We start from the raw sequence: 20,178 nt of genomic DNA on the forward strand, positions 1-20,178 counted from the left end.
CTCACTTTGGAACTTCAGGCTGCAAGCCACAGTCAGTGTCCAAGGCCCTTTGGCTCTTGCCAAACAGCTGGTACCTCTGGCCATGAGTATCTGCAAACACTACAAACTCAGCTCAGATTTTCTTTGGTTCCTGCTAGCACCTTTCTCCCCTGATCTGGGTAGCTCAGCGCTGCCTTTCCTGACTGGCAATGGCTTTCCAATGCCTTCTTGCCTGACACTGGGTGCCAGCGATCCCACTTGTATGCAAAGCATGTTCTCTGCCCCTCTCCTGCTTGTTCAAGGGCAGTTTGCCCCCGAACACCAGATGCTGGAGAAAAGGAAGGGCTGTTGCCTGTCTTCCATGTTTTTGTGGACTTTCCAAAGGCACCTGGGCTTTCTTGTTTTGGAAATGTTAATGCCAAAATATTAATATTTGGCATTAACATTTCCAAATGTTTGACCTAATCAAACATTAGTTTGGATCTTTGGCCTAACCAGTCAAGGCAGCGGCTGTTCCCTAAGTGATCAGCCTTTATTTTTATTTTTTATTTATTTATCTGTTATTTATAGTCTGCCTTTCTCACTGAGACTCAAGGCGAATTACATAGTGTGAGTCAGTACTGTCAGTGTCAAAGACATTTCAATAAACAATGTAATAGGATACATATGTGCAAGTTTGCGAAGATTTAAAACCATCAAGAATCCAATGTAGAGTTGAAGAACTGCTGAAACAGAGCATAAGTAATTCTAAGTGACATATTAAACAACATAGGAACTATCTAGTAGGATCAATAGTAGTGAAGTCTATAGTCCCTTCTTTACTGATGCATCTCTTTGAGATCACTGCTTTACAGTACAGTCCTCCTATCTGAGCAAAAAGCCCTCTTGAATAATTCAGTTTTGCATAGTTTGTAGAAAAACAAGAGAGTGGGAACTTTCCTGACCAGGTAGGCTGTTCCATAAGGTAGTGGCCCTCAGAGAATGCACATGTATTGGGTAGCCGTTGATTTTGCAAAGGTAAAATTCTCTCAGGGTTACCTCAATATCTTGAGGTCACCATTGAGCCTTAGAAATTACTTCAGTTAGGGTTCTCTGGTTGCCCTTCCCTCCCTTTCCCCAGCTGTCTTAGGTCATGTCTGTATTTTGATGTTCTCCCCCCCCCCCTCTCTGTCTTTTTTAATTTGTAGACTCCGTTTCAGTCATCAGGATTAGACACCAGTAGGACTACTCGACACCATGGGTTGGTGGACAGAGTATATCGTGACCGGAATCGCCTAGGCTCGCCACATCGCCGCCCGCTGTCTGTGGATAAGCACGGCAGACAGATATCCTTTGGCTTAACATTGTAGCAAAAGAATGGAAGTGAAGAATGGGTATACACATAGATGCTAGCTTGTCTGGGGAGTTGCGGGGGTGGGGGTGGTTTGGAAAGACCAAAGCTAACATCCAGAGTTTTCCTGCAAGTATTGGGGATAGTGAGCTGGGAGAGGCACTCAGATAGCTGAAAGGGGAAGCTGGCTGGCCACGAGCTGGTAAGGAGGCATGGGCCATCAGAGCAGTTGGACTATTCCTTGGTTAGGCTGAGCAGCTGCCAGGCCAGTTTCATTGGATTTATTGGTCCAACTGGAATTCTGTTGGTCACTTTTGCCACCTGATCTCTCCTGAGCTGGTCATTGCAATACCATCTTCTACTGATCTGCAGTGGTGCTTCAGCGCAGTGGGGAGAAGAGCACCATTAATCCTGGAAGTTTTTTTTAAGTTTCTAAAACTATGGAGAATGCAGCAAGAGAGGCTGCAATGAAGGAGGTAGATGTTTTTTCACAAACACTTTGTGCATCTGTGCCCCCCCATTCAAAGTATTTTCTTTATTCTGAATTATCCTTATGGTGTTGTCATGTTGACAAATCTGGCTGTGTGGTGTCATGGCATAACATTTATGGTAATGCAGAGGAGTAGAACAGATTGGGAAGAAAAATGAGTTGGAACAGCAGAGGAGAAACTACCATCAGGAATGGGGGGGAAAGTGCAGTGAAAGCAGGTATGGAGGGAGCACAGGGGTCTCTGAAAGATCTCCTTTTACTTCAGAAATGCTCAAAGATGAACATTTGGTGTGATCTGTCTCCACCCCCCAGTCTGAAAGATCACTTATTCCAAAGGGAGTGCTTCCAGTAACTGCAGAAACTTGAAGCAGAGGAAAAGAGAAAAGAGAAGGAAGGATGCATTCAGCTATCAGGATAGATTGTGTTTTAGTTTGAACAAACCTGGGTTACATGTGATGTCTGGGCACAGTCCAAAAAACCAAGAGTTTCATCTTGTGTACAGTTAATGCTCGTGGTAATTCTTCGTGGCATCTGATTTCACAAACTGCAATTTCTTGAGTAGTTTCCTACTTTTTTAAGCCGCCTAGCCACTGCAAGATGAGGGAGGACGTCTTCCCTGTTGCGGAGGGAGAGAAGAAGAAGCAAACAAACTGTGGCTTATATACACTAGGGGATTTGTTTCTTGAGTCTGGAAAACTAATCCAAGTTGTTTGTGGAAACCTCTTGTTTCAACAAGTTACATTTTATCAGAAGTCTGAATATAGCTAAAAACGGGAGTTGTAGAAGGGAGAGTGATTTAACACCAAACAGCTGTCATTTTTAGAACCCCGCCCTAGTAAAAGCTTAAGAGGTTTGTTTTGATAAGGCATGGACATGTGGAAATAGTGGGCCTTTTACAGAGGAGAAAGCCAGAGGAAAGCACTTCTTCCGGTGGACTAGATCCACAGAATCGAGCTCAATACACTAACCCCATTGTTGTCCACTGGGTTTTCAGTGTCTGTATAAGTAGGCCTTTTCTGCTTTTAGTTCAGTTAAGTAATAGAAATCTTTGAAAAGACTTCTTGGTGAAGGTTTCTCTGAGGATCCATATGACGTTCTTCTCCCTTGACTTCCTAATTCACGTGGACAGCTGTCCATACGGCACTGTGTATCTGTCGCCTCCTTCGGATACCAGCTGGAGAAGGTCTGTACACCATCTTATTTCTACTGCAGAAATGTTTTTTTTTTTTGTTAGAAGCATTTTTGTTTCAGTTTGTGATTTTAAAATGTTTGTGATCTGCTTTAAGGATTATGCTGCCAGTCACCCAGGACTTCAGAAAGCAAATTCGCCCTATTGGATTTAACCATGGTTGCCCATCGTGTTAATACAATATTATCTAACTAGAGTTCCTGCTTAGTTCAGGGTCGGGAGTCGGTTTCAACCCAGTTTTTCAGATTAAGCAGGAACTTAACCCTGGTTAATGGTGCAGTTTGTGTTAAGAAGGATCCGTGCTGGAGCAGTCACAGTCCCTCTAGTTAAGCAGCTGGATGCCCTGAAGGATCACAAGCAGAGTACAGAGGCAAAGGCCTCCCTTTTTGTTACCACCAGCAACTGCTGTTCAAAGCACTTAGATGTTCCGCAGAAGTGGACCACTGAATTCTGGTTGCTGGGAGAATCGCAGAGTTGGAAGGGGCCATACAGACCTTCTAGTCCAACCCCCTGCCCAATGCAGGATGAGCCTAAAGCACCCCTGACGAATATTCATCCAGCCTCTTCTTGAAAACTGCCAGTGAAGGGGAGCTCACCACTTCTCTAGGCAGCTGAGTCCACCTTACAAGGTGGGGGCAGCTTTGCTCTCTTTGCCTTGGTAGGGGAAATTTGTGCTTCAGAAAAAAATCCAGATGTGCACAAATCATGCTTAAGCAAATCAGCATCATTGCTTTGAGTTCCCATTTGGACGGAAAGGCGAGATGAAAATGAAGTGAGTAACTAGGTCAAAGTTGGAAGTCCCAGAGAAGGAGAAAGGCTTGTTTCTTTTTTTCCTTCCTATTAATGGAATGCCTTTTTTTTCTATTTGCATAGAGTAATATGACATTTTTCTCTTCTTTCTTATCAGGACCAATTCGGATTCTGCCCTGCACCAGAGTACCATGGCTCCAGCTCAACCTGAGCCTTTCTCGGGAGGGTCACAGGACATGCAACAAAAAAGAGGTGACTGGGGGCGGGGGGGGGACCCGCAACTCAGAGCTGAGTTTGTCAGTTGACAGGAGGAAGCTGCAGAGGTGTTCCATGACCTCATACTGCCTCTATTTATCCCCTGAGTTCTCTGCGCATTTTTTTGCCTTTAGTTTTTGCTTCAAGCTTTTTGGTTTCCTCCTGCTTTTTCCGGGGGGTTTCGACACCACTTTTACTCTTACCTTGTAGATTGTCCGCTAAGAAAATCAGGAATAAACCGAGTGTGCAGAAAAACCTGCAGTATTGCCGCCTATGGACTTTGGGGCTTTTGCAACAGCTATGAAGTATTGTTTTAAAAAGCACTTGAAACAGACTTGGTGTTGCAAGTGGGTTGCACTGTAATTTTTGAAAGGGAAGGATCAGAGAGGAAATGTATTCATATTAAAAAGTTAAAAGTTTTAAGAAGTAAAAGTTTTAAAAGGCCGGTGTGGGATCAACCAGTCTGATCTGTTAGTTCTAAAACTGGTTTTAAAAACTCTGCACATAAATGTAACTTGGCAACTCAACAATTGTAAGATTTGAGTCCAGTAGCACCCTAAAGATCAACAAAATTTTCCAGGGATGAGCTTTTAAAAGTCAAGCTCCCTTTGTCAAATACAAGTAGGAATGAAGATCCGAGTCCTTATATCCCACTCTGAAGGTCGGAGGTTGCAAAGAAGTAAGATAAGATGTAGAGGTACAATGTAAAATGTAATTACATTTCTTTATTCTTTTGCAACACTCCTCCTACCTTCTGACTGGGATATAAAGACTCGGAGAGCTCCATTCCTACTTGTATCTGACAAAGGGAGCTTGACTCCTGAAAGCTCATATTCCAGAAAATCTTGTTGGTTTTTAAGGTGCTAGTGGATTTTAGCCTTGCTCATCTACTGCAGACCGGCACGTCTACCCAACCTGAAAATACCTGAAATGTGTTGGCTTTGTCTCCTAGTCTTACTGTTGACCGTCCCCGGCATGGAGGAAAGCACATCAGAGACAGACAAAAACCTTTCAAAGCAAGGATGGGATGCTAAAAAGGTACAACCTCCAGTTTGCTCAAACTTTGCTGCGGAATGAATAGTTACACACAGGGCTTTTTTTCTGGGGAACAGAGGTGGTGGAACTCAGTGGGTTGCCCTTGGAGAAAATGGTCACATGGCCGGTGGCCCCACCCCCTGATCTCCAGACAGAGGGGAGTTGAGATTGTCCGCCGCGCTGCTCGGTGGTGTGGAGGGCAATCTCAACTCCCCTCTGTCTGGAGATCAGGGGGCGGGGCCACCGGCCATGTGACCATTATCAGGAGGTTCCGGAACTCCGTTCCACTGCTTTCCTGCTGAAAAAAATCCCTGGCTACACAGTTGTAAGCGCTGGGGGAAGCTGAGACTTCTCCTGAGACTTGAGGTCTGCATCTGGGATTCAGAGACAATGGATATGTTAATGCCTCAGGGACTCAAGCAAAGGCTCATTTTTCCAACTGAAGGTGCCAGGGCCAGAAGCTGGGTACTGCAGGCCTGCCAGAAGCAAATGCAGCCAGCCTTCTCACCACCACCTTGGTTGAAACCAGGCTTGTCCTTAGTTTTGAGTTTGCTACTCTGTTGTGTCTTATGTTGGCTTGTTCTGCTCTGTTGTATTTCAGGCGGGATCCTCCAGGCCTAAATCCTGTGAAGTTCCAGGAATCAAGTATGTAAAAAGGGAGTGGAGCGTGTTTTGGGTTTTTTGCTTAAATAGGAAATAAACAGCTTCAGTTGCTGCTCTGTAAATATAAATATGTCTCTGGGGCAAAGACCTGAGAAGAAGGGGGGGGGGGAAATGGGCAGTTGAAAAATATCAGTTCAGCGGATAATTCCCTGAGTAAAAAGTCCCAGGTCTCAATGCTTGTCCCATTCATCAAGATATTAAAAAAAACGGCAGAAAGAGAGATAGCAACTACCTCTTCTACACTCATACTGAGTGCAGACATCCCACCAAATCATGGCTTAATTCTGGTATAGTGCCATGTCCAAATTGGCTGACAAATGGGAATTAGAAGCAGGCCTGTAAACCATGGCTTGTATGTGCGTGTGTGCATGCGTCTCTCTCTCTCTCTCTCTCTCTCTCTCTCTCTCTCTCTCCCTCCCCCTCTCCCCCCCTCTCTCTCCCTCTCTCTCTCTCTCCCTCTCCCCCCTCTCCCTCTCTCTCTCCCCCCCCTCTCTCCCTCTCTCTTTCTCTCTCTCCCTCTCTCTCCCCCCCCTCTCTCTCCCTCTCCCTCTCTCTCTCCCTCTCTCTCTCCCCCCCTCTCTCTTCCTCTCCCCCTCCCCCTCTCCCCCCTCTTCCCCCTCTCCCTCTCCCTCCCTCCCTCTCTCTCCCTCCCTCTCTCTCTCTCCCTCTCCCTCTCTCCCCCCCCCTCTCTCTCCCTCTCTCTCCCTCTCTCTCTCTCCCCCCTCTCTCTCTCTCTCTCTCGCTGGCATTCCATCTAGATTGGTGGCTTTGGCTTTGCCTCCTGAGGTACCTGCATCTCCATACTTGATGTGTGTGTTGGGTGTGTGTGTGTGTGTGTGTGTGTGTGTGTGTGTGTGTGTGTGTTAGTCCGGGAAAGCAGAATAGGAGCTCTGCTTCCAGTCGTACGCTTGGGAGCTCAAATGATGATTTTGGTTCTCGGCCCCAGTTTGGTGTGAATGTAAGTTGTGGCTTCTATGATGAAGAACAAGCCTAATCAGTTTTTTTTTTCTTTCCTCTAGTAGACTTGTTTTGAAACCATTTTAAACACAGTTCTCTAGTAGAGAGAACTGTTTTAAAATCCTGGTTTCTCAACATTCATGGATTGCTGTATAAACAATGGATATCCTATACTGGGAACTGATAGTGGTAGTGATTGCTTAAATTAATTGAGTTTTATAAAGACATGGGCAGAGGAAGCTACATTTATACCAAGTCAGGCTATTGGTCTATCTATATTGCTTGCTTATTTATGTATTTAGGAAATATATGTGCCACCTCTGTAGCAAAACAAGAAAAAATCATAAAGTAGCGTAAACTCTTCAACAAATTATGAGCAACCCAGCTGGAGCATAAAATGTTTAGCAGCTTAATATTATCATGAAACAGCCCTCAGCTTTGAAGCACAATTTAAAAAAAAAATCAAACTCCTCACTTAAAATGAGTAAAAAGAAATGTTTTGACCTCATGCCTAAGTTGGGTAGGTACCAGGCAAGGCTCAAGGGGAAGGGCATTTGACAGGCAAAGTCCTGTCTGTGGTTGCCACCCACCTTGCCTCTACAGGTGGGTTGGGGGGGGGCGGCAAAAAGAACAGTGCTTTTGAGGAGGATCTGAATTAGCAAGCTGGACATTACCAGAGGAGGTTTAATGTTATCGCTGAGAGTCAGTGGCTCTCTAGGATCTGAGGGAGAGAAAAGTCTTTCCCAGCACATACTGCCTGAGACCCTTCTAACTGGAGATGTCAGGGATTGCTCTGAGTCCTTGCCCTCTTCCAGAAAAGAATGGGTCCTGGGCAAAAGGAGTAGACATGCCTCCAACTCTCCAGAAGCTGCGGTGTGCATAAGAGCAATGTTTTCAGTTTTCTTTCCATCTGCTTGTGACTTTTCCAACTTTTCCTCTCCAACACAGCATCTTTCCATCGGCCGACCAGGAAAACACTACCACGCTTATCCCCGCCACTCACAACACAGGCGGCTCCCTGCCAGACCTCACAAACATCCACTTCCCTTCTCCCCTCCCGACGCCGCTGGACCCAGAAGAGACGACCTTCCCCTCCCTGAGCAGCTCCAACAGCACCGGGAACCTTGCAGCCAACCTAACGCACATGGGCATCAACACAGCCAATCAGGGTAAGGGGCGGGGGTGGCTGGATGGCAGAGCGGTGCCTCAGGAAGGTTGTTGCAGTGTGATTTCTTGCCCCAAGTTGCTGCTGGGATATTACTTCCAGTCCCAGCCACCTGCTTTTGGCATTGCTTTCTTGGATAGACTGCTTCCATTGGGCCAGGGGTAGCAAGCATCAGATCCTGTGCTCTTTGGGGTGAGTGGTGGGGGGGGGGAACAGTTCGTAGTACCCATACTGGCCTCAGTTCGGTATTTTCCAGTCCAAGAAGCAGGCCGTTGCAGATAGTCGGGAGTTGGATGCTTTTCAACTATCTCATAGTTGAAATGGATTGAACTGTGCTTGACTGCAGTCTTCAACTACTACCTGAGCTTTGAAGCAAGGTTTGCAGGAAGTCAGTGGTCGTCAACCGGGCTCAGGGGAAACTGAGGCAGGCTGACAGCGTGGAATTTGATAGTAGTTCGGAGCCTTCTCTCCCCCCCTTTGTCTGGGACAGATTCAAGGAACTGAACACACATGAACCTGCCTGCTACTGAGCCAGGCTCCTGGTCTACTAAAATCAGTATTGCCTACTTTGCCTAGTTGCAGTTTTCCAGGGTCTTACATCTTCTGTGACCTTTTCAGTGGAGATGCCAGGGAATTGAAACTGTGACCTTCTGCATGCAAAGCAGATGCTCTACCACCGAGTCACAGCCCCTTCCCCTTGTGAGTGAAGCACCTACAGCGGGTGGCAGGCATCAGGAAGAGGAGATTGTAGAAATCAAACTGAAGTGGAATAGATGCATTCTGGTAGGCAAACGTGTAGTGCAGTGCCTCAGTGAGGAGAGGTTTTATGTACACACACCCAGACCTCAGAGCCTTGAACCTCCCTTTTCACCTTTTTCAGTCTTCTTTGTCCTGGCCCTCAGAGCATGCAGGAAAGGGCTATTCTTAGTGTAGACAGCCTCCTTTGAGCACAAACACTTCTGTCCCAGATGTTGCCCGAACTGAGTTCCCTCCTGGACATAAAGAAATTGTGCAGTAGTGCCTTGGTTGTTTCCCAGCTGGCTATGCTGGTTATTCCCAGTATAGCCAGCTTGCTGAAGAGAATGCCCTGACTCATGCCTGAATGGTACCCAGGCTGAACAGGCAAGCATCCTCCTTGCAAAGGCAGTAACATTCCAGCCTCCCTCTCCACCCTCTGCCCAGACAATCAGGGCTCTTGGATGGGAGCTGCTTTCTGTGCAAGGGGGGTGGGGAGGTGCTTCTAGGACTTACCTGCATTAGGAAGCTACAGCTTGGGCTGCAACAAGGAATCTTTGCATGTTCTCCCCTTTGGATGATGTCACTGACTGTAAAAGGTGGGGGAGGAATTCAGTTTTGCATGGGGTCTCCCCACTCCATCCATGAGCAATGGCTTGCTGGATACATCCCAAATGTTGACTTGACATTTTCCTGGTACTGTTCTTACTGCATTCCAGAGTTCAGGATTTGCTGCTTGATGACAAGTCCCGCCCCGCTGTGCTGTTAACCTACCCCTAGTATTTATTTTGAAGGGGTATCCAAACTACTCTTCTATTCTTGGGGCAAAGTGTCACACAATATGCATACATAATTGTAAGTCTATGCACATCCGCAGCCCTAAGCCTGCTTTCCTTTAGCGCACTGAGCCAAGTATCCTCCCTAATCACCATTGTGATTCTTTGCTGCTAGGGAGGGGCTAGAAACTTGATAAGTTTTAAAAATGGCAAATGGAGACTGCCAAGTTTCTGTGGGAGTTGTACTCCACACAATGGTTTTTAGTCACGTGAAGGGCTTTTTTTCAGGTGGAACGCAGCGGAACTGTGTTCCGGCACCTCTTAAAAATACCCATGTGACTGATGGGTATTTGGCTGTTTTGGCCATTTGAGGCCCATTTTGGCCCAAAATGGTCGAAACAGGCCCAAAATGGCCAGGATCGGGCTGCTGCCAGGTGAGGGAGGGTTCCCCTGCCTGGCAGCAGCCCGTTCCAGGCCAATTCGGGCCCAATTTGGGCAGTTTTGGGCCTGTTTTGGCCCAGTTTGGGTTTGAAACTGAGCAGTTTTCGGCCTGTTTTAGCCCAATTCAGGCCCGAAACGGCCAGGATCGGGCTGCTGCTGGGTGGGGGAAGGTTCCCCTGCCTGGCAGTGGCCTGTTCCAGGCTGTTTTGGCCCCAAATTGGGCTGCTTGTGAAGTGTGGGAGCACTCCAGGGGTGACCACGGCCTACGCAATGACATCACTTCCCAGAAGGGATGTCATCATGTGGTCTTGGGAGCGTGCGCACGTGCACATCGTACCCAGTGAGTTCTACCACCTCTTTTCCCAGAAAAAAAGCCCTGTTCATATGTAGATTTTAGATGAAAGCCACGGGGTGGGGATGGGTGTTGGGTGGGAGTTGTCATTTAGTGCCTACAAGACATGACCCAAACAAGCAACTTCAGAATCGCAGTCAATGAGTTGAAAGAACTCTTTCTGTGTTGGTGACAGGCATGACGACGACACAGGCTTCTTCCCAGCAGCACCGGCAGCCGGCAGTCAGCCCCCTTTCGTTGAACACAGACTCCAGGAGGACCCAATCCCAGCAGGTCTCTCCCACGCTCTCACCTCTGTCGCCAATAACTCAGGTAGGCACAGTATGGAGCGGTTGTAGAAACCCAGAGCAACAACCTGCTGGCCTCCCTTAGTGAGCAGTTATATCTGAACTGGGGAGCAAAGTACATCTGAGAGCTCAGGGGCAGGCTGTGGTGCAAGATTGTCTCTGTGTCCCATGATAGCCAGGAGGATTCTTAGCTGGGTTGCTGCAATTGAGCGGTACAGTTGCTAGAATGTTTTATTAGAATCTGGGAGAGCGAAGTTTGAACCGCTACTCTACCATGGAAGCTCACTGGGTGCCTTTCAGCCAGTCACACACACTCAGTCTAACCAATTTCAAAGGGTTATGGGAATATAATGGAGGAGAGGAGAACAACGTAAGTTGCTTTGGGTCCCTGCTAGGGAGAAAGGCAGGGTATAAATGAATACATGTCTAAGGAAATACATTGATCCTGTCTTTCCCTTTACAGCTCAGGGTAGCTTACTATTACTCCATTACAATTGTAAACACAAAACCATTCATAACAAAATGCTGCACAGAAAACAGTACAGCTTACATCCTGCTAAATGTCCAATCTGCACGGCCTTGCAATTTCTCAAAACTTTCAAAGAGGATGCCTCCTGATGATCTCATCAGGGGAGAGGGCACTATGGTAAAGGAATGAGTTCTAGAGGCTGGCAGGTGAGCAATTGCGGGGGCATCCAAAACATGACAGCCAGCACCCTCCATAATATGTTTCTGCCTCCTCCCAGCAGGTCCCAGTGAGGCAAGAAATAAAGTGCTGATGCCTGCCTTGGTTTCAGTCTGCTGTGTTGATGGGGATGTGTGTCTCCAGTGGAGACCTTCTTGCTGTGTGATAGGATTCTGTGTCAAAGTGCCAGCATAAAACTCGTGCACCAAGAATGCCTGTCATCTGTCCTTAGAATGGGCTTGTGCCCATGCAATCTTTCTCTGTCTTTTCCCTGTCAAGGCCGTGGCAATGGATGCTCTCTCCCTGGAACAGCAGCTTCCGCCATATCCTTTCTTCACTCAAACGAGCGCGCAGCAGCAGCAGCAGCAGCCCCCCCAAGTGGCAAGCTCTCTCCCGCCAAACACCCCTCTGATGCAGACCTCCGGCTTACAGAGAGGAGTGCAGCTCCCCCCGCTTTCGGTCACCGTCCCCTCTACAATCCCACAGTCTCCTCCAGGCAGCCAGACCCAGACTTCAATGGGAATAGACATCAGTTCGGTAAGCTTGATAGGAAGGAAAGCTGGCAAGAACGGTTCCTATCCCACAATTCTTGGGGTACCTCAAGCTCTCCCTACATAATATTTGAGCAGAGTATTGGATGTGGAAAATCGTCTGAATTGGTTAACAGCAAATTTTAATGGCTGTGGCTTTCCTCAGTGAACTCTGTGAAATTATAGTTCTGTGAGTTGATTGAGTTTTCTGTGAAGGGGGCTAGGATTATCTAAGGGCAAATCCCAGTTCCCAAGATAACTTAGCCGGGGTGCTTGACTTACCAAGTGGGTCTTACATGAGTAGTGCTCACAGGTGCTATCTATATTCTGTAATTCCATTCAGATTGACTTCCCTGGAGTCCAAAATGGTCGCTCTGTGCACTTCCCTTCCCTTTAAATGTTCCCTTTTTATACCCCAGGAGCTTGTCTGGATGTCCACAGCCTCCATCACGCATCTCCTTGTATCTTGTCAAGCAGTTCCCCAGCTTTGGAACACCAGTGCAGGGGCGGTTCTTCCTGAGAGCTAGTCTGCACCCCCATCCTAGACCTTGAAGGGTCTGCTTTCTAGCTTGATGCTGTGAGGTCACTGAAATGGCAAAGGAGAGGGCAGCTAGATCTTCCTGTCATGAGGCTCATCTTCACATTTGAATATTTGTTGGCAAAAGTGTACTTCATAGTGTTTTTAAGTAGCGGCTGTGTGTGTGTTCTTTTCTGAGACAGAAACCCTGAGGCTGTCAGTCTCAGAAATCTTAGGTGGTTAAATCCATGCACGTTGTAACTAGTCACTTGATACTAACGCTTCATGTGTTTGCCAGTGAACAAAACATTAGGTTTGAAGGAAAAAGTCATTCTTGGGAGGGGGCGTTTAAGAAGATTTTTGTTGGTGTCTAATGAGAATTTATGAAGCTGTTTGTGAAAATTAAAGCCAGAGCCACGACTGACCACTCAAAAACATCAATGGAATAATAACCCATTCACCAAAAGCACACGGAAAGAAGATTGTACTTGACTTTCAAAGGATATTAGGGAAGGAGCCAAATGAACATCCTTGGAAAGGATGTTGCACAAACCTGGGGCTACAGCAGAAAAAGGCCCAACTTCTTGAAGATGTCAATCTTGCCCCCATAAGGTAGAAAACAAAGGAAGATCCCACCAGGAGACTTTAAAAGTGAAGGGAGGGGGAAGAGAACTCCGATCTCTGCCTTCCAGTGGCTGGGGATATCTGGCAAACTGCTGCTGGCCCTGTTGGTCACAGGAGATGCCACCCCAGAAACGTTATTCCTTCCTGTAGTGAGAGAGAGAATGGAGAGAGTTCCTCTTCCAACAGAGCATCTGCCACTTGTTTTTTCGCACATGAGGTCGCTTTTTAAAAATCCTGTCTAATTAATGGGGGTTATTTAGGGGATAGGATTGCCGCCTTCCTCTCTATAGTTTGTGGTTTTCTGGATGGCTGCTTTAGGAATACAGAATGCTAGATTCTAGTGGGCCCTGGTTCTCAGTCCAGTGGGGCACTTAGATTTCCTTATATTCTTAGATTTCCTTTGTGTTCACAACCTTTCAGGGCATTGTTAACGGTACTAGCTTTGCAGACAGCGTGCTGGGTTCATCGCTGACATCTCTTCCTATTCCTTCTCCTCCCCCTCCCAATCTCTCTCCTCCCCCCGCTAGGGCTGTCCATAAAAGAAACCTGTGATTTTTTTCTCCTTTTCCTTCTCTGCCCTATGGTCTCTAACACTGTGTCCTTCTGTAGGGGTCTCTCCAGCAGTACCGCAGCAATGCCGGCTCCCCGGCCAACCAGTCTCCCACCTCTCCTGTCTCCAATCAAGCTTTTTCTCCTGGCAGCTCCCCCCAAGTAAGGGACTGTGCACTTTTCTTTGGCTTCTGTGCTGCTCATTCTTCTTTTTTCTGCTTGATTTTCCACCATTGACTTTTTGAATGTCTTTTGCTCCCTATTTTCTTTTATAATGTAAACAGGGCTCATTTTGAGGGGGAACGCACCAGAACACTGTTCCGGTAGTTCCCCCAAGTCAGGTGGCCCTGCCCACCTGACTTTAAAACATTTTGGGCCATTTAGGCCCCGATTGGGGCTAAAACGGCCACAATCGGGGCCGAAACGGCTGGGATCGGGTTGGTGCTGGGTGGGGGAAACGTCCCATGCCCGGGTACCGACCCAATCCTGGCCGTTTTGGCCCTGATCCCGGCCGCAACGGGCCTAAAATGGCCATTTTGGGCTGTTTCAGCCTGGATTGGGGCCCAAACAGCCCAGATTAGGGCAGTGCTGGGCAGGAGAAGCCTCCTCCACCTGGCACCAACTTGGTCCCGGCCGTTTCGGCTCCGATTATGGTTGAAATGAGTCCAGAATGGCAATTTTTGGCTATTTTGGGTCCATTTCGGCCCAGATCAGGGCTGCGTGGGGGAAGCCTCCCCCTCCCAACACCAACCTGGTCCTGGCCTTTTAGGCCCCGATTCAGGCTCAAATGGGCCCAAAATGGCCATTTTTGGCACTTTGGGGCCCTTTGGGGACAGGATCTGGGCCGAAACAGCCTGGACCGGGTCAGTGCTGGGCAGGGGAGGGTTCCCCTGCTTGGCTCTGACCAGTTCTGCTCCTTTTCGGCCCTGATCCAGGCCCAAAATGGCCACTTTCAGCCATTTGGGCCATTTTCTGCCAGGATCGGGGCCAGAACTGCTGGGATCTGGTCGGTGGCAGGTGGGGGAACCCTCCCCCCCTGCCCAGCACTGATGGGTCCAGGCCCAAACGGGGCCCAAATGGCCATAGGGGGTCCTTTTCGGCAAGGATCAGGACCAAAACTGCCAGGATTGGGTCAGTGCCTGGTGGGGGACCCCTCCCATGTCTGGCACCAACCTAATCCGGGCCCTTTTGGGCCTGATCCAGGCCAAAACGTGCCCAAACGGCCCTGATTGGTCCACTGCCAGGTGGGGGAACACTACCCTGTCTGGCAGCAGCCAAATCCTGGCCAGATCAAGGGGTGTGGCATATGCTAATGAGTTATGCTAATGAGTTCTAGCAGTTCTTTTTCTACGAAATGACCCCTGAATGTAAATATGTATACACTGTCACGTGCACGCATAGTCAACAGGGCGGCATTTATGTCTGAAAAGAACCTAAATTATGATGAAGTATAAAATAGGTACAGATATTGGTATGGACACTGATACAGATACTCAGAAATAGCTAGGCTCCACCACAAAGGTGGGTTATCTGGATTACCAGTCTTCAATCCATGATTAGGGCCCTCAAATGATCACAGAGCCCATATGGAGTGACGCTGAGGGGGGAAGCTTTTTGGAAGGACCTGCTCCTAATATACATACGTGGAAAGCAAGGGTACCACCTCTCTGGCCTTCCTCTGCCCACACGCCAAGAGGAGCAACAGGTAGTGATATACTCTCTACTGTTTGAACAGGGTGGTGATGGTAGTAGTGGCTGTATTTAGAAAATTCAGTTGGATCCATTCAACTAGCAGTGGCAGTTTCTTCCAGAGCAAAGGTGCCTCAGATGAGACTGTCGTATCAGGAAGGCTCCTTAAGCCTGAAGAAAATGCCACTGTGAGCAGAGTGGATTTGTGTGACCCAGCCCATTGTGGTGAAATGGATATTGAAGGGAAGGGCAGCAGGAAGAGTAGGCATCAAAGTGAGTATACTTTAGGATTACATTTTGGGCTCTTCAGTTTAGAAAGAGAGGACCAAGGAAGGAAGAACCTCTTTTCCCCTCTCCTGGGTCACCCGCTGACATTCATAAGCAGTAGATTCAGGAAGACGAAAGGAAGTCCTTCATACCTCACATAACGTATGAAACTCATTGCCACTAGCTTAGAAGGAGTGAAGGCAGGTGGTGGCTGCAGATCGGAGCAGATGGAGGATGTGGGAAGAGGAATGAGCTACCTCACGCTCTGGAAGAGGGGTCTTCCCCATTGCTGTGCTCTCTGGAGAGCACCTGTCAAGCTCAGCGTGACACAGATGATTGTTGCGCCCTTCTCCTAAGCTTGGAGCTGGAAGAGGAATATGGTTGCTCATGCCAGAGCTTGTGCCATTCGAATGTCAGGGTGAGGGCAACACACTTTGAAGTCATGACTCCACACGTGCGTATGCGCACACCAGCATCTTTTTACCACCCTTTGAGTCCATTTTTTTTGCTGAAAAAAGCTGCCAGAACCACTTCAGAGTTGGTTTTGCTCTAAAGATTAGGCCACTTTATCTAATGGTCTCCAAGCTCTTTCTAGAATAAAACGTTGGGCTTGATCCCCTTGGCTGGCTTGCCCAGGTCTCTCTTTAATGGAAGACAGCAGAACTGATGCAGACAGTGCTGTATGTCTAGAGGAGAATGCTTGGTTATGGCAGAAGTCCTGGATTTCAGAGTGCTGAAGCGGTGAAAACCCTGTTAATATTCTTGGAGAGAGTAGCTGCTGGCGAAGCAAGCTATTTAAGCAGTTCGTTTAGGATTCCCAAAGGAAAGTATGTGTGTGGGCGTGTGTGATTTGAAGTTGTGCTCTTTTCAGAGTGCTGATGCTAGGTGGGGGTTGAGGGGTTCTTCACAGTATGCAGAGTAACTTGCACACCTTCCACAGCATTCCTACCAGTGAGGTGTTAGGTGGTACATCTCCTTCAGAAAGAGATGCAGAAGGGTGTGGCCTCCATTTCCATTTTTCAGGGAAGGATTGTTGGCTCTTAGTGGATTTCCAACAATATTAACAGAGTGAGGGAGCTTACTGCTTACCTGAGTCTGCAAGAAGTCTTTAAATGTTCTCTCAGCACATTTCAGCTCCTAGCAGTTGCTGGAAGAGGTTGTGGCATTGACTGGGTCCAAGGAGCCTAACTGGTTCTTTAAACTTTTCTTTGCAGATGTTTTTGGTAGATTCAGTTGTTGGTTTTGGACCACCCAACTGCCACTTTGAAAAACTCTTATTATTTGGATATTTATATCCCTCTTCTTCCGAGTGGGGATCCAGAGTGGCTTTTGCAACATAGTTCACCCCACCTCTGTTTTATCCTCACAACAGCCCTGTGAGGTAGGTTAAGTTGAGACAGAGTGAATGGACTCAGTTCACCCAGCCTTCCGTGGTAAAGTAGGGATTTGAACCTGGGTTTCCATGTCCTACACTCTAGATTGCATAGAGTGTCCTCTCCCTGTGCTTTGGGAAATGGGACTAAATGCGGAATTAGGTAACCAAGAGGTTGAGAAAAACCAAAGCAAAACCCACAAAATATTAAAATTAATACATAAATGTTAATGAAATATAAAGCCATAAAATCAAAGAACAAAAACAATAGCTATATAGATCCAGAGGAGTTAGCCGTGTTAGTCTGTAGTGGCAAAATCAAAAAGAGTCCAGTAGCACCTTTAAGACTAACCAATTTTGTTGTAGCATAAGCTTTCGAGAATCACAGCTTACGCTACAATAAAATTGGTTAGTCTTAAAGGTGCTACTGGACTCTTTTTGATAATAGCTATACATAGTACCTCAATATAGCATCTGCGCCTTAAGTTTAAGAGGATGATGACAAAGATAACGATATCTAATAAGTCACTTTCAAATGGCCAGAGCAAAATTTGTAATCGGCAAGACTACATCTAAAGCTTTCTCCAGTGGTCATTGATAAACTGCTACACACCATTTATCTGCTTGTTATATAGAACAGAACAGACCTGATCAGGCATAGAATAAATCCTAAAGTTAAAAAGAGAAAACAATATATTTAAAAAGATACTCCAGTTGTTTGTAATATAATTCTGTTCTGAAAGTCTTAAAACATTTTTTAAACCAATTTCTTAGAAAAAATACTCTAAGTAGTCATGGAATGGGTTAATATTAAACCCAGCCCTCTGTATATTATGAAAATCCATTTCAACAGGTGCACTTACGTTGTGAAAAAAATGGAAAAGAATGGAGACCAGTATATCTAATATCCCATGTACTTAAAATTATACAAAAACAATTAATGACCATTTTGTCCAGATTGTATAATAATAAACAAATATGGGGGGAAATTATATAAGTGAAAAACAACTATAGAATTTTTTTTTTAAAAGGCCCATTGAATAGCCTCTTGTGACTTTCCTCATTTGCAACCAACGGTTGATTAGCAACGTCTCTGAAGCAGATCTCAGCTATTTGTTGCCGGGGGGGGGGGGGGGGAGTCTTTGGAATGATGCCTTCCGCCTAAGTGCAGTGCATGTGCTGCGGGATGGCCCCTCAGCAAGCGGGTTCTGTTCCTTGCTCGATGCTTGGTGGATCAGGCTTCCTCAAACACTGAGGCTTTCTTTGTGTTTTGGCTTCACAGCAAACGTCCATTCTGGGGAGCGTTTTCGGTGAATCTTGTTATGATCAGCAGATGACAACCAGGCAGGCGAATGCTTTGTCCCATCAGGTGAGCCTTGCCATCTCCTAAGCAGTGATTTGTGCAGACGTACAAGTCCTCATGTTTCCCTTAGACGTGCACACTCGGTAGCTTTTCCAGGAACAAGAGTGAGCTATATCTCTCACTTTTATGTGGGGAAAAGGGTGGAGGGGCTTTAAAGTCTGGGAGACTCTGAATTACTCACTATGGTTATGGGCAGCTTTAGGGGTCTCATGTACTACGAAGGTGGGTATATTTTTACCCATGTTGGCAAACCTGGTGGATGTCATGCAGGAAATTTGATTCCCTTGTGCTGCTGTGCTGGTGAGTCAGGTCTGTCTGTCTGCTCCTGTTTCTAAACGGTGCAGATTGCCTGTGCATTGTGATCATAGAGAGAAGTCCTGCTTTATGTTGCTACCCCATCAGAAGGGAACCTTTGCTCTACTAGAAGGCCTCTATGATGTCTCCTTCCTTAAGTAGAAATGTAAAGTTGCTGAAAACTTTGAAGCACCTACCCGGGGTGGGGGTGCTTGAAGAAAACAAATATATGCAAGATCTACTTCTTATCAACTCTAAATTTATTTTACTGCCTTTTACAGCAAAAATGCATCATTAATAAAATTGGACTATTTGGAGTATTTGTAGAATTTAGAAGTATAAATGCTTCAGACTTCCACAAGCAAAACTGCAAATATGCCCAATACTAAAAAAGGAGAGAGAGCTGCAAATTGCTGCATCCTTTGCTACCCTAGCACATGTATTTTAGTTTGCCATCTGAGAGGTAGGAGAAACTAAAAGTTGAAAATAGAAGGCACAAGTTTTATCATAGAGTGCATTATTTGCACAGACGCTCTCATACAGCATTAGCAGCATATTTGGAATTTGGAGTTCAACTTTAGGACGTTGAAACCATTTAACTCTTTAATAGTGTATAGTTGACACCTGCATATGAATTGTGGGCTAAATTTGTCACATGTAAACAACAAACGTATCCTGGATAAAACATTACGTATGTCTATACAGGAGTTACCTCTGATTCTAAACTTGGCCCACGTATGGATCAAAACATCTGCATATTGGGTCCACGTACAGAAACTGAAGACATTTCTATGAATTTTTCAGCAACCTTAGGTTTTCAGAAAAATCTCAGAAGTTAAAATGATGATAATTGGGGAGTTTAAATTCCCCCAAGATGAATGTTGTGCAACATCTGGAGATACCTGGGCTTCCATTTTGAGTTTGCCAGGTAACCCCATACCGCACCATCCCCTGCAGTGCAAAAGAAATACCTGTTCTGTTTGCCACAGGAGCCCTACTGACGAGCAGCGTTGCCCAGGAAGGCTCCATGGACTCCTGAGCAATGCTGCTGGTTCCTGAGAGAGAGGAGAGGATGGGAGGAAAGGGTGGAGGAAGATTTCCCTGCCCAGGTCCTGCTGCTGGCAGGTCGGAGAACGTTCCTGCTAGGGCATTGCCAGATCATTGGGAATGGCTGGAAGGGGTAAAGCAGTCTTCCCTTTCCAGATGTGTGGGGACAGACCTAAAGATGGCAACAAAAAGCATACACATGGCAAAATTGCCATCCTCAGGTAGAACTCTTACAGTGGATAGCCGTAAAGCATCTGCCTTGGCAGTCCACTTAGGAAGTGCCATATACCTGCAGCCCAGCAAGGATGTCATGGGATAAGTTTCCTTGCACTAGCCCCATGTTGGATTGAAACGAGAACCAGTTAGAGAGCAGCTGGAGCTGGTGGCATGTGCCGCTAACCATTTGTTTCTACAGCTCGAGCAGTTTAACATGATCGAGAATGCCATCAGCTCCAACAGCCTGTACAGCCCGTGCTCCACCCTCAACTACTCCCAGGCGGCCATGATGGGGCTCACGGGGAGCCATGGAAGCCTGCAGGACTCCCAGCAACTCAGTTATGCCAGTCATGGGAACATCCCGAACATCATCCTAACAGGTGGGGCTTTTTTGGAAAAGTCTGCTCCCTGCAGGTTGTTGCAGGGTTATGTGTGTGAGAAAGTGTATGGTCCCCATTCATTGGACCTTGGGGGCTGTTTGGGCAGAGAGAAGCCCAAGAGGGGGATAAGAAGAGAAATATGGAGGGCAGGCAGCAAATGGACTTGAAGGCAATGAAGGCTGCTGAAAATGATAAGGGTAAGGCCAGGTTAATCACCTGGGTGAAACTGTAAAGCTGCAGC

At 46.8% G+C, this 20,178-nt stretch overlaps 1 protein-coding gene across 2 annotated transcripts in view; it reads left to right on the top strand.

The window, feature by feature from the left end:
- CRTC1 (CREB regulated transcription coactivator 1) overlaps positions 1-20,178 on the top strand; it is a 78,214-nt gene that overhangs the window by 48,771 nt on the left and 9,265 nt on the right. The window contains exons 3-13 of one of the 2 annotated variants that reach the window (XM_054981408.1): positions 1,167-1,304; positions 2,921-2,982; positions 3,896-3,990; positions 4,946-5,031; positions 5,630-5,673; positions 7,597-7,817; positions 10,293-10,429; positions 11,369-11,626; positions 13,370-13,471; positions 17,920-18,006; positions 19,757-19,937. In XM_054981408.1, the coding sequence (XP_054837383.1) occupies positions 1,167-1,304; positions 2,921-2,982; positions 3,896-3,990; positions 4,946-5,031; positions 5,630-5,673; positions 7,597-7,817; positions 10,293-10,429; positions 11,369-11,626; positions 13,370-13,471; positions 17,920-18,006; positions 19,757-19,937 (1,411 nt within the window). The remainder of the gene's footprint in view (positions 1-1,166; positions 1,305-2,920; positions 2,983-3,895; positions 3,991-4,945; positions 5,032-5,629; positions 5,674-7,596; positions 7,818-10,292; positions 10,430-11,368; positions 11,627-13,369; positions 13,472-17,919; positions 18,007-19,756; positions 19,938-20,178) is intronic. The other variant, XM_054981409.1, reaches the window with a different exon arrangement.

This window comes from Eublepharis macularius, chromosome 5 (assembly GCF_028583425.1).
Source record: "Eublepharis macularius isolate TG4126 chromosome 5, MPM_Emac_v1.0, whole genome shotgun sequence".
In the NCBI taxonomy this organism is placed as follows: Eukaryota; Metazoa; Chordata; class Lepidosauria; order Squamata; family Eublepharidae; genus Eublepharis; species Eublepharis macularius.